Source organism: Chelon labrosus (genome assembly GCF_963514085.1).
Source record: "Chelon labrosus genome assembly, chromosome: 18".
Classification (NCBI taxonomy): Eukaryota; Metazoa; Chordata; class Actinopteri; order Mugiliformes; family Mugilidae; genus Chelon; species Chelon labrosus.
This window is the reverse complement of record NC_140351.1, coordinates 14040110-14055074: the sequence shown is the minus strand read 5'-3', so window position 1 is coordinate 14055074 and position 14965 is coordinate 14040110. Positions and strand designations below refer to the sequence as shown.

General features: G+C 40.6%; 1 protein-coding gene across 1 annotated transcript in view; it reads right to left on the bottom strand.

Annotated features, from left to right (window-relative positions):
- Positions 1 to 14431, bottom strand: part of myo3a (myosin IIIA) — a 52165-nt gene extending 37734 nt beyond the window's left edge. Inside the window, exons 1-5 of the mRNA XM_084566048.1 lie at positions 13420 to 14431; positions 12335 to 12518; positions 9796 to 9930; positions 1782 to 1886; positions 1515 to 1614 (exon numbers count right to left, since the gene is read on the bottom strand). Coding sequence (XP_084422174.1) covers positions 1515 to 1614; positions 1782 to 1886; positions 9796 to 9930; positions 12335 to 12518; positions 13420 to 13421 — 526 coding nt within the window. The 5' untranslated portion in view covers positions 13422 to 14431. The remainder of the gene's footprint in view (positions 1 to 1514; positions 1615 to 1781; positions 1887 to 9795; positions 9931 to 12334; positions 12519 to 13419) is intronic.
- Between the last annotated feature and the right edge of the window lie 534 nt (positions 14432 to 14965).

Below are 14965 nucleotides of genomic sequence, written 5' to 3'. Positions count from 1 at the left end.
GTTTTTTGTTTGTTTTTTTGTAGACAGACTGCAGTATTTTAAATAACCTGAACATCATACAGCAGCAAAAAATTCCAAAGCAACCAAATGTAGTAGGAAATATTACCCCGGCTGAATTTTATACTGTATACCTCTGGAAAGGATGTGCTCGTGGACAATTCACCGTTCCAGTGAAAGCATTTTGAATGAAGCAAACTGTGCTCTATGCAACTAAAAAGTAAAAGTATTAAAGTATGTACTGCTAGATGGAGGTTGACCAGAACCACTGGTTCAGTTGAGGTGGAAAAGGATTAGTAGCAAGGTTACTATTAGGTGTTACATGACAGTTTTGAGTGGCCATTAGACTTTTTTCTATCCAGCATACAGAAATTCCTTTACTTTTTGTACTGTTTTAATGTGTAATGAGAAAAGACTCCCCGAACAATTTATATGATCTTGTGTGCTAAGAAGTATAAAGAAGTCCACTTTCAGTCAAGAGACTGGGCTTTGTGTCATTGTCGCACTATTTTTTTTCAGGTTAGTGACTTACTATTTCACAACAGATGAGAAACGATAAATTTTTCCATCAGCAGCCACTTCTCTGCCATGTTCTTGGCTACGGTGGTGATTAGTCCAGACTCGGCCAAGCAGATTTTGCATGCACTTATTTATACGACCGCAGGAGGACGCAGCGTTACGTACACCAGACATTTCAGTTGCTTTAAAGTTCAACCATTCCTGATGTTTTTATAGTATATATCATTAAAACTGTGATAAAATAACTCAAGAATCCAAATGCATTACTAAACCCTTATGTAATAGTTTTTATGAAAAAAGTTCTTCCTCCATAACAACCCTCAAATCACTCCTTTTACCAAACCTAGGTAGAATTTCCATGACAGCACTGTCAGGAGGAACGAGATGCTCTGCAGGCAAAGGCTGGATATGCTTCTTATTAACTACTTCACATTCGAATATTTTAAGTGATTCCATTAATGCACCCCCCCCTCCTCCACCTCCTTATATAAAAGTGATGTGCACTTTGCGCTTCATGTTTAGGGGAAGGCTTTTAAGAGAAGCCCACAATTAGCGCACTAAATGCAAACCTACACGAGAGTTGAGTGGGGATTTTATTTGTAATGAAAACAGGCAGCTGTTTTTTCAGAGCCTGCAAAAAACAGGCGTGAGTCATCTCCTGGAAATCACTGAAGAATCACTTTGCGTTTCGTAAGTCCTTCAGTCCAGGAACTGTGGCGTGCAGCTCGGAGTGCCTCATTTGGTTAAGAAAACCCAAAAGCAAATGAGTAAAAGCGGAGACAGAGTGGCTAGGCAATAGCCGGGGGAAAGTATAATCGTCTGCTAGCTTGTAGGGTCGTGTAAATGTATTCCAGCCTCTCAAGGAAGCTAATTAGCAGCACAATTTATTTGGCAGACAGCTGAAGATAATGGATTTGACCCTCTTCTGTTAAATTGAGCCATAACATGATTTTCACTGATTAGAGAAGGATAGTGCCAAAAAGACACACATTACATACCAAAGTCCACAAGTTTGATTCCACCGTGCGTTGTCAAAAGGATGTTATTGCCTTTGACATCACGGTGGATGGTTTTGTTGATGTGCAGGTGTTGCAGGCCCTGTGAAAGAAAAAAAAAAAAAAGGGGGTTAACAGCTTTTTGTGACAAGCACCTGCCTGCAAAATTACCCCGTTTAAGGTCTTTTCACCGAAAAAAATCATTCAGGGGGGGAGGCTGTTCCACAGAACTCTGCAGTATTGTCTCCCCTCGCGCACCCTGAAACGTACCATGAGGGCCTCGTGCAAGATGTAGGCAATAATGGCTTCATCCATTCGGTCCCCTCTCTTCAGCATGCCTTTGGCCAGATCTGTCACCGAGCCACCATTGCAGAGCTGCGACATAAAAAAGAAAAGCAGACAATGAGAAACAACTCAGCATGAGTCAGCACTCGCAGCTCAGTTTATACAATGTGTCGATATCTGGAGCATCTTGGGTATGCAGAATTTTTTCTCAGATGATGAAACAGGTTCGATTATAAGATTTCACGGTGAGAAAGGGGATGCTGAAAGTAAATCTGTCCATCTTTGGAGAGGCTTATCTTAACCGCAGCAGCTCAGTGAGAAAGAATGTAAATGTTTTTGTGCAGGGCTTAATCTATACGCTGATGACTAAGCAGGGTGAATATTAAAGATGTACAAATTATTCTCTCTTGTGTTTTCAGCCGATGCCAACATTTCTATTAGAAATTACACGCCACTTACGGGACATTTGTCACAGTAACAGAACGTACCGGGTTAAAAATAGGCTCCAAGACTCTCTCCTTGCCGGAGAAAGAAATGTTTCATTTTTGTGTTTGTAGGTGTTTTCTTGTGGTATACGGCATCTCGAAATGGACTCCACTGTCAATAGCAATTCCCTCCTGGAAAATTACAGAAAATTACCCAGTAGGTTGCCTTGGCAACAATAATACCCCTTAATTTGGGCCTTTCTTCTCGGAGATGCCGGAGGTATACGAAAAATCAAAAGCTCTGAGATGTCAATCAGTGCGCTGGGGGCTGGAAGCGAACAGAAATTGTAGACTCTTTGCATATGAACGGTGTTTGTAAACACAGGCCATGTCACGTTGCGTGGTAAAGGATATCATCTACAGATGTGTCATCGCCCGTTTCGATTTCAAATCACGTCTTTACTCCAAACCGAATGAAAGAAAAAAAAAAAACATCCCAAACATTTTGTGCTAGACAGGAAATATCCATTAAACGTCTTTATGTATGAAACACTTGTTCTTTTATAATTACACTAATTTCCCAACACTTGTGAACTGAAAGCCTAATTAGCCTATAAGCGTTCAGTGGTGTGTGGTTACTGAGGATAAAAATCAGACCCCTGCAGAGATTATGTCGTACATTGTAGAATCTGATAAATAACTTCGACACCGCAGTATTAACGCAGCTAACAATTTTCAATGCACAAGCAAAATGATAGAGAACCGTACACAAGAGCACACCATGTGGCTTACAATGCATTATTTAGTTTCCCCTGACAGCTACGGAAAGGGATGTTTACCTACTGAACATGTGTAAGGTAATAATGGGCATTACATAGAAAAATGATGTGGCTATCTTGTATTACCTTTCTAAAAATATTTTCGTCTGCAGTCTTAAGAAAAAAGGTGCTCACTGCTGCAACAGTAGCATCATAACATAATCAAGTGACAAATCTGTGTTTGTGCGCCCAGATTTTCAGTGACTCTCATTATAATCCAATGCACAGAGATTGAAGGCGTGTCAATTATAGCTAATTTACAATTATAGAAAACTGATCAAATTCGCCACTTGTGTCATGTGAGAAGCTGAAAGTAGCAAACACAACACTGTTGTAGGCCGTAGTCACTGTGTTTCTCTTGTAGTCGGTTTTGTCTCCGTGCAGTTGTGTTGCATCGCTTTTTTAAGTAACTCTGTCTATTTGCGTTTCTCTGTGCAGTAATTCTGCTCCTCTTTATAGTAATTCAGCTCATCTCTGTAGTCAGTTTGTGTCTTGTTATAGTAAATCAGTGTCTCTTTGTAGCAATTTGGTCTCTTTGTGGTAATCATGTGTCTCATTGTAATAATGCTGTTCCTTTCTGTAGTAATCCTGTATCTCTTTGTAGCAGTTATGTGAACCTTTGTACTAATTATGTCTGTTTGTGGTAATTTGTGCCTCTCTTTGAAGTAACTCTGCCTCTCTTTGTAGTAAAGCTGTCACCGTGCAGTAACCGTGTCTCTTTGTGGTAGTTTTGTGTCTCTTTGTAGCCGTTTTGTGTCCCTTTGTGGCAGGAACTCCGGCCAAGGGCCCCGTTGCCCTGTTCAGTAATCCTCCCATGCTCGAGATGTTGAGAGCGAAGCGAGTGTTTGACCTTGACTAAGCGCTGGCATAAGTTTTCAACGCCGTACCTCATGTGTGTTTTCTATCTGCCTATCAATCTACCTTTCCATCAGGAGCCCATAGAGCCGTTGCAGGATGGATGGCATGTATCTCAGCTGCCACATGGGGAGCTTAATCACTCCTCCTCTCTGCTATCAGACGTGCAGACAAACTGCAGTTAAGCAGAGAATACCGCAGAGGTTTTTCGCAGGCGGCGCGGCGCTCCGACAATGAGCCACGCCTGACGTCAGCCCACATCACTGCTGCCGTATCACCTGTCATCATTAAATTACACAGGGCAGACAGGAAAATCCATATTAATGAGAGGTCTGCTGCCCTAGATTTAGCTGAGCTAAACGTTAGTGCTCTCACCTGAGCCACATCTACAAAGTGATGCTGGACATGAGCATTAATTATTAGAGATGTGGTGAAGACCCAAATCTCTGCAGGGAGGAAACGATATATGGAACTTCAGAGCTGGTTTGATTTAATTCTTGAACGGATAAAATTACATTTCCTAACCTTTTTATGAAGTCAGAGCTGGACAACAGAGATTTAAATGTGACAAGATTAAGAGGTGTCTTTACAATGTAGACTAATTAGTAATCTAATTAGATTACATGGGTTTACCAAACAGATAATCTACAAAACACTATCATTTTAAGATGTTATTGTGTAATTCATCAGATTTGTTTAAAACATGATAAATTAGTCAAATTAAAATGTTAAATTTTAGGCTAAAATTCTCATTGGCAAGTAAAATGAAGTGCCCATGATTACATACAGGATAGTTTTGTTTGTTAGTCCAAGAAATTATACGTCATTATAAATTTTTTTTTATAAATTTGCATCTTTACAGATTTGCTAGAAACTACTCAGTTAAAAGGTCTGTTAAGATCCATGTTTTCATCTTGCTCATCGTGTCAGTCTCCACAGAAGTATCCGTTTCAAAGAATAAACTGAATACAATGAATACTGAGTGGGATAGTCTCCATTACAAATGAGGTCAGGTGCTTGTTTAGTCATGTAAATGAAAGCAGTCCATCAAAGACGGGTTAAAGAAGTAGATAAAACAAACGTAAAGATGAAACGGACAAAACGCACAGGTGCTGACTTTAGTCATCTTTCATGTACATTTTCCTGAGAGTATAAAGCCGTATTGTGTATTGTGTATATGTGTGTGCACTATGCCTGATGAAATATGTGTGTCTGTGTGTGAAACGCTGGACCGTCTCCAGAGAAAAGCGGTCCCATTGTCCCTGTAGCCTTATCATTTACACAGGCATAATAGCTGGGGTGTCCACTTTCTGGCAACGTTTATTGAAAAGTCCGAACAAGGCATACCATTTTAGACCTCATTGTCAATTAATGACTGCAGAGGTTGAGAGGACGAATCAGGACAGATACTAATGAGGGTAAAAGCAGGACACGGCAGTTTATTGTTGACTTTCAGAGTGCCCAACAAAGACGCCTTGTGGCTGAAAGGCAGTAGACAAAAAAAGGGGGCAGAAATGTATTTTTCTTGGGTCTTCCTTTTATTGATTCAATGAGCAGAGATTTTGTGAACTAATTAAAGGCTTACATGTCAAACTACTCAAAATACCTCACCACAGTCATGAGAACCTTACCAAAAGTAGCACTACTTGGAAAGAGGAAGGAAAGTATCTTCAAGTCTTTTACGATTCAGCTCTATCATCTCAAATGAGCCAGACATCACAACAAGAAGGCTAAGAAAATGGCAGCAGATTAGAGAAGCTGTTTAATGTTGTGAAAGGGTCTCCTAACTCAAACCAGTCTTCCGACTGGCCACGGCTACTCCTCAGTGCTTCAGTCACTATCAGGTTGAAAGATGAATCTATAGACTGGCTTGATTCTGAGAAACCTCTTCCTTAAGTGCCAGTTAGAAAACAGTTTGTTAGCAGCATATCAAAACCTCTTACTTCCAAACTATTTAATTTTCCACTGGTAAAAACAGCAGTTTAACATAGATTAGAGGTTGTACCGAATAGTCAACTAGTCGACTTTACAGCTGTACCATGATGCTTTAAGCAGGAAGTCGACGACTCGACGATCACATGACAATAACAACACGGGAGCCCAGTGGGTCACTGCAGCAAACTAGCAGCGGTTCATTATGTGTGTGGAAATACTTCACTAAAGATGAAGCCCATTCTACCAAGACATGCAGAATATGTAAGTCAGTCCTGAAATACAACAAAAGGAATGGTCCAAATCCTCTGGATGGCAGTCAGTCAACGACTTCACCAAACGTCCTGGGGTAACGGAGAGAAGGAGGCTGCACCCTTTGTTGGTGAATTTCATTGTCAAAAGTTATTAGGCCTTTAGCTGTTATACACATGTTTTTTTTTTTTGTTTTTTTTAATCCCAGCTACATTATCCTATCTTACAACAAGCATACTTTATGTTCAGTTCTGTTGTATTCTCTTAGTTGACATTGTTGCTGTGGTTGTAGAGCATGTCTTTTTGTCCTTGATGTCAGTGAATGCACCACGTGAGAGATGGAAGTTATGGTAGAGCTGAGAGTTTGAATGCTGAATGAGAGCCGCATATTAGACGTGTCAGACTGATGGTGTTTATGGTGTTGACGTGGTCTACAGCCGACTGTAGCCTGTGTTCAAGCGTCAGTTACCTTGCAGTTACCTTCTGTAGCTTAATTTGTGTGAGACGCTCCGATATGTATTCAGGTCAAGAATATAGATTTCGATGTTGCAAAGCGTTACTTTCTACTGTGTTTTTATGTGTGGCGTGACGTCATCGATTAATCAACATCAACTCGACTTTCACCACATATTAGTTGACTCTAAAAAAATTTTAACCCCTAGCATTGACTGATGTGTTGTACGTCATTAGGACGTTAGGTTGGACATTTAATTTGCACCAAAATGGGATGTGTCTGAAGAGGGAAGGTTTGCACTTCATTCATTAGTTTCTGAAATGAGATCATAATTGAAAGCAAAATAAACTCTAGTAGCAACATTCTCTTATTGAGTCAACATTCACATAGATTACCAGAAAGATCTGGACTGCTAATATCTTTCAGTTTGCTCTGTGTTGTCACTGTCAAATCTGTACCGCCATCAGAAAATACAAACAGCAAAAGCTGATGAATCACAGTTTATCTCCACATACCGTGGACTGTATGCTAATGTTAATTATTGAAATATCACTAATTCTAGCATTAAATCAACAGTAGTAACAAAACTCAAAATAAAGTATGGCTGCAGAGTCGTGCCCTTTCAATTTTGGCACAATGTAAGACACATCTGTATAAAATGTGCTTTAAAAGGCTGCTCTAAATATTGGCCCTCTTTTTAACATGTCCCTTTGAGTCTCACAAATGAAATGCACATCCAAATCAGTTTCTTATTTTCAATTAGAGAATAAAAGTCGCTCCGTCGTCGCTATCTTTGAAGTATTTTTAAGCTCGCTGGGAGCAAAATTAGGCCTTCATGCAGTACATGAAAGCTTGCTCATCTCTGCCCACATCACATCTGCCATCATAAAGGAGCACACTACAGAGGCGAAGCCAAAAGCTCGCGTACCCCAATGAAGGGCTAACAAAGTAGAGGATGCAATTTGTATGAATTCTGGTCATAATGAGCGGTCTGCTGTCAGTGCAGGGCAGAGAAAGGCTCCTCTCTGCAGCGCTCGAGGATGGAAAATTACAGTTTAGAAGGGAGGGACAGTAACCATGGTGAATGACCACCTCACTCACTGCTTTCCTGTCTTTTCACTGCTAAAACCCCATGTGCATCTACTTCAGAGCACACACACACACATACAGAGAGAGGCTGCCACTTACTAAACTGTCAGGCAGTGATTTCAGCCTCAGGATTAGCCACCAGATATAGACTGCTGGCTGCAGATTTGCAGAAATGGAAAAAAAAATGATATTCAACCATAGAGTAAACAGGGGGCAAACCACAGAGGCACGCCATATTTATATTTATTCTCTCTGGCAGCTGAAATCCTGAAAAACAGTTCTTTGTTTTCTTCTAGCACAGCGTGTAACGTAGTCGGATTATTCTGCATCTTGATATCTGAGCAAAGTAAACGCAGAGTCCTCTGGTCACGTCGGGAGGAAGGACAGCGATGAAAAGGGAAAGAAACACAAGATGGAGAAGTGAAAACTATCTACTGGGCTGGCATAACACTGCTGCTGCTGATGCAAACCCCTATGAGCTTGGATTACAGAAATATGGGCTCTGTGTTCCAGCATTGCTGCACTCGATAATGGAAAATAAAACAGTACAATGTGGAACGCATTTGTTGTCAGAATAAGAGACATGGCTAAGACAGGAAAAAAATGCATGGATAATCCAATAAAATGGCACATAATTAAACCATATACTGACAAAAAACATTTATACTCGCTACTGTCTGTTTTTAATTTATTTTATTTCCTTTTTCTTCATCTTTGAGCTGTGGTTTCTTTTTTGGTTGTGGGATTTTCTCTGAGGGTGGGTGAGTCGGAGACCATCCAGATAAATAGGAGTTTGGTTAAGGGTTGGTTAATGCCCAGCTATGATTCACAAAGCTAAATGTTAACACGTTAATGTTCTGCAAGTATTTAGCACCATTCTTCAAGTTTTGGGAAGATTCTCAGTCATCCGGGTCATGGTATATCTAAACCGAAGATGAAACAATGACATGACTAAGATCTGTCCAGCTGTCTATGTTTTTATGCCATCATTACAGCTAGCCCTGTTAGCTAACATTTTCTAATTGAAAAAAAAACATAGCTGAGGTTGATGGGAAAGCCTACAGCTTTGTGTGGGCTAAAGTAATTGCCACTCTATCCAGTAGTTGTTGACATATTTCCTATAAAACACAAACTCTCAACTTTGTAATGGCACTAAAAGAAAAGTCAAGATCAATAAGAACTGTCCTAACTTCAAAATCTTATGGCAATTTGTATAATTGTTGAGATATGTCACAAGAGTCATGATGCTAGAATGACCAAAAAAGATTTTTATAACAATTCTACCTCTACAACCTTTCAGATCGTATTATTCCTTATTCCTTATTCCTTATCCAACCTCCTCATGTTTGCTGACCATGTTCACCAGGGTTCTACTGCTCTCTATCAAAGCAGGAACACAAATTACACACCCGGAACGGCAAAAAGGCAAAGAAAGCCGATATCTGACACTGTGTTGGTCCCCGCAAACACTTTCTCTCCTCAGAGGTTGACCTCCATTACATGTTTGCCCGCTGCTTGACATTTCAAAAGGGCTACGGCAAGCGGTGAAATATGAAAGACGGAGAACTGGGCAGCTGGCGGCGAGGCTTTTTTAGATGTACATAAGGCGGCAGCAGCAGCGGCACCACCACAAAGGTCCCCTTGAATTTCATTGAAAAAATTACACCTGCATCTGACCACTCCTGTACAACAGCAGGTGCAAGAAAGCAAAGTCAAATGCAAAAAGAGAGGCCGGTTTCAGTGTGCTGTAGCCCGAATCCAAACAACAGAAATCATCTGCAACAAGGGACTTTTCAACCTGTGCTCCAACCTTCCAGGTTTATAAACTAATTTGCAGAGACAACCCCTGCCAACAGAAATCCCTGCTCTGCTGCTCTCAGCACCGCAGCCACGGCACGCAAGCTAACCCCCGCCCTCATGATGCTAACTGGCCTGCGACCAAATCCCCCAGGTGGCCTATAAGTAAACTCCTAGACTGCCTGTGGAGGCTAAAACTGTTACATAATCCTTGTCAAGATTTGGTCACTGCTGCATAGACCTGGTGAGACATGCTGTGTGAAGTGCAACCAGACTTTTAATCTGTACATACACGCTCTTTGTCTGGGCTGTCTATAGCCGCGGCGTACATGTAAACGCGATGTCAGTCAAAACTGCAGAGGCTCTTGTGTTCCTACCTCCAGCACGAGCCACAGCTGATCCCCACATTTCACGTCCTTCTTGTAGTACATCCCATAGAACTTGACAACATTAGCGTGGTCGGACAGAGCTTTGAGGATGTTGTATTCCGCCTCGATCTCCTCATCAATGTCCTGAAAGACAAGCAGTTAAATTTACAACACGGACAGTTTTTCTGATTTTGTTGTGTTTTGACAGAACCAGGCTATCTTCGTGTTAAAAATACAGGTTCAAGAGTGATATCAAACTCTCTTTTATCAAACAAACAGGCATTTTAAAAAAGTTTATGTTCGTAGGACATAGTCTCCATCACTGAATCGGGAATGTGGGCGAAAAGGGCAAATCCAAGACATCTTAATTACTGTAATCATGGTATGCCGCGCAGCACCACAATAATTAAAGCTGACAGAAAAGGAGTATTTCATGTAAAAACCTCGATGGTGCACATTTAATATTAAAGTTATAAACCACAGACACAAATACACAGCATAACAGGAATAGTAATGTAACATGTCACTGCTTGTCACATGAATTTAGTTTATAGCCACAGAGGGCAGAAAAGTAGGAACTATCCAGTATTCCAAGAGACAATAAGAATTGCAAGAAAAAAGTTTGTTACACCGATCAGGCACAACATTATGACCACCTTCCTAATATTGTCTAGGTCTCCCTTGTGCCTCCAAAACAGTTTTGACTCATCAGAGAATGGACATGGGCCTTCTGAGGGTGTACTGTGGCGTCCTGGCAACAGGATGTTGTTAGTCAGGGGCATTTGGGTCCTATGGGTTTAGAGGAGGGGCCTTTGTGGATCATCCCACAGGATTTATTGAATTTGGAGGCCAGGTCAAGACCTTGTGCTGTTTTTCATGTTTTTTGAATTGTTCCAAAACCGTTTTTGTGTGTGTGCCTGTGTCAGGCTGCATCCTGCTGGGAGGAGGAGTGTCATTGCTGTGGAGTGGGGGCGCCTGGTCTGGTCTAGGTGGGTGGTACATGTCTAAGTAACATCCACATGAATGTCAGGTCCAGACGTTTCCCAGCAGAACATTGAATTGTCACAAGATGATCAATGTCATTTACTTCTCCTGTCAGTGGTTTTAATGTTGTGGCTGATCGGTGTATACTGTAATGAAAAACATTTGACTGTGAGTGAACTGCAGATAATCATTTCTCAATAATGAGAAACAAATGTACAAAAGACTAATAAGACTTGAAGTCTGTACTTAAGTAATGAAAACAGCTGCTCATTAGAGCTTCCTAATAAACCAATGTACCTTTCAAACAGACAACAAAAGAGGCTTTATATGTCTATGCCAGACATATTCTTATGAGGGTTCCAGGCTAAATCATGGAAACGACGCTATTGTCTTTATAATTATATCTAAAAGACAGTGATCTTTGCCAAAACTAAAATCTAAGATGACGTTAATAAACAGTATTAATTAATCCTCTCTAATATTACATCACAATAATGTAGCACTTCCTGCTAAGTAACATTGCGGGGTTTAGCAGCAATGTGTAAACCTTGTCACCATAACAAATCTCAGATCAGTGCCGCGCTATCATGTAAACCTTGTGCTTCTCTGCTAAATGTCACAGTGTTCTTTGCTTTAGGCCACTTTCCCTCCATCTCACTCTTCTGCCTCGGTGCCAGATGCGTTTTGGCTCCATGCTAAAGCGCCGCTAGAGCAAAGAAGATGATCAGGGCGCTGAATTGATATCATCACTGGCAATTTGCTGAGATAATTTGCTGATGGTTGTAGATGGAAGAATAGTAAGAGGATGTAATAATCTTCGTGTGAACAGAATAAAGGAGAGCAGAATGATGTTTATCTCTCCAGGAGCTGAGCTAATGAGTCAAACACTATGAAAATTGTTTTTCAGAACACCTATTCCACCTACTAAATCCCTCATTGTTAAGGGCTTCTCTCCTTCTTCTGTAAGGCTGTTCATTGCCCCGCAAGTTTCTTTGTTCATTTTGCTTTGATACTAAGTAAATGTGTAATTGTGTAACTCTATAACAGACAATCCGAATTGTAAATTTTAAAAAATGAAAAATAATGCAAAAAGGAAGGCTATGAACTAACCACATGAACTATGTGTACTCCAAATTCCAAATAAATAGAAAAAGTTACGGTCAATTATTTGGACGAAAAACCACGTGTGAAGTGAAAAATCTATGAAAATGACCCAAAATACACATTTTCTGTGTATATTACTGGGAGGAAATTGGTAGAAATATATTCCCTAAACAGTTGAATTGCAAACTAAAAAGTTAAACAAAGCACAACATGGATGAAAAACTACCAAATGGTTCGCCAGATTTAAACTAGTCTCTCAACAAATGTGACAGATTTAGAGCCACAAGTCAGTAACAGTCTGTGCCATCACCATGAGCATAAACACGCCGCACGTTAACAGGCACCGACTGCAACGTGTTCATGGCACAGAGGCTATAATCGGAAACAGGACAAAACAAGTGACATTAAACTTAAAATGATCACAAATGACTCACTAGCTAACAAACAAGCTGTGACTTACATGGATGGGGTCGAGTATCTTAACGGCTGCTTTGCTTCCATCAATTTTGTTGAGCACCTTGTAGACTTTTCCATAGGTGCCTTTCCCAATTGTCTCAATGATTTCCCAGGTGTCGGTGGGATCTGGAAAGTTGTCAAAGACAATCGATTTCCCTGATTGTGGAAACATCTTCAGTAGAGATCGCCTACACAATAGAGGAAAAAAAGAAGATGGCCGATACAAGCGAACATGGTATAGGACTTTACAGTATGCACAAATCTGTGTCTATACATTATTTAACCATGTGAGAATTTAGCTAACATATTAATGAAGAGCTCAGCTGAAGGACACTTAAAGACAGTTTTGCTCGTAGACAAACACACATATTCTCTTACTCTAAGTTCAGACAAGAAGTGTAACCAGATGAGTGGCTTATCAAGTGTCCAAAGTGCTCCCTGCTGGTTTGTTTGGGAATTAAATGAGAAGAACAAGTGTTTAACGGAAGGATAATCCTGTGTAGTTAGATAATTGTGGGTTAATTTTGGGGGTTGGGGGTTTTAACGGTGCAGTAACACGGTTCCATAGCGTTGAATAGTGTTAAGGTGTAAAGAAACTCAGTAAGTAGGTGGAGATTGTAGCAAGTGAAGCTGTAGCTGTAAGATGAATTGGAAAATACAGGCAACAAATGTGCCAAATGTTTTCCTTTATGCTCATGTGATTACTTACAAATCCAGAATTAAGGAATATGGGTTTCTCAGTCCATGTAGCTTTTTTCTTGTCTGTAAACACACCTCAAGTATTGTCTTTATTGGGCTATAACCAAAATAATAAGGTAATAATGGTCACACAGCTATTAAATCAATGAATGAAGCTAAACAATCCTAAATTAGCATGGAAATATGAAAACAAAAGTTCTGCAGAATCAGCCAAACAATCAAATTGAGGAAAATATAACCATAAACACCCCTACCACATCCTTTAGCCTGTATATCATTCAAGGGTGTCTATTACTGTCCCCACAGTTTTGCTTTAAAAATGTACAAACACTCAATCCATCCATAAAACCAAAGCTCAAATAGCAGCAGAGCAAGTTGAATCAAACTTACATTGTTCCCTAAGCCATACGTGAGCCATTGTGCAACAAAAACAATTAATCCATTTCTGTGCAAAAGGTTAGCATGGGAGCAGCGGCATGCTAGCCTGGCCTCTGGCTGTGAGTGTAAACCACAGAGGAGGAGCTAACGCAAGCTAATCTCACTAGCAATTCCCCTGCTCTGGGGCTGCCATTGGAAACCATCTCTAAGTGTTTGGAGCTACGGTAGGATTAGCAGGAATTAGCCTCCGTTGCAGCATGAGCCTTTCCCCATATAGACACCCATTCATACACGAAGGAAAGCTGGTTAGAGGCCCTAAGCGCCCAGCGATGTAAAATGCCATTCGTCTTTTTATTATCAGTGGTCAATTTATTAATGTTGAGGGAAGGCTGCAGTGCAGGGTGCTATCTTAGATCCACTTCCGGCAGCTATTTTATCTAAACTAGGTATCGTCATGATTATTTAAACCACTCTGACTGTGTTACTGTGAATGGATCACTCGACACGGTGAGATTAAACTGGCAGACATAAACGTTGTTTTGCAGAGATATTATCAGTCACTGCCCCTGCAGGGCAATTAGACTACTATACATGTACATGTGTAGGTAATTGTGCTTGTGTCTGCCTAATGTACAGCTCCTAAGTAATCTCCAACATGTTCAATAATACATCACTGCCTCGATATGTGTCAACATGCTGTGACACATGAGACAGGAGAGCGAAACCCAAGGACTCACACTGGACACCTCCAACAGGAGCACAGTCTGCAAGGAAATAACCCCTTACAGGAGACAATGTGTGTGTGTGTGCACGCATGGGTTATCTAACCTTGTGTGCCCTGCAGCGCTGGCTGGCTGGCTGTCACTTTTCATTAGTTGTTTGGGGATGTGGCATTAACCAGAGTCTGTGTGAGAGTGCACAAATAATGAATAACTCAGCTTGTATTTACTGTACGCACAAATGCACTTGTGAAGAAAGATTTTTATAAACATAAATAATTCTTTTGTTTACAGTGAAACCAAAGACAAACGAGGTAAAAACAAAGCTCGTGAGTGGCTGCAGTGGTTTGGCCACTTGAAGCTGTAATACTGAGTGGGTTAAAGTGTCTTCAGGCATACAGGCTGTAAAAATGTGCAGAGCTAGTCAATGTCAAAATAACAACACTATCACTTGGGCGGCATGAGTTTTGTAAAATAATACTGTGATGCCAATAGTTGCTGATGGAAGTGACAGATGAAGAGCTTCAGGACTGAGAACCTTCACAGACAGCTTCAGGTTACAACAAACAGAATAATCCCATGTTAATAGATCAGAGCATACAAAACAGTAACTAAATTATCACTGCGGGATATTTTAAAGCATTATAATAAGGAGGGTTGTTCAGGGTTCAGGTTTAGCAAAGATACCATGACATAAAAAAAAAACTTTCCTTTACTGTATCCAGGTAAAGATTTAAGACAAATCTTAACTATTAAATCCAGTAAACACCATTCTCAGCAGCTAATAGCAAATAACTTCTCCGCACACAAAACATAAACCAAGTGGCTCCCGACAGCTG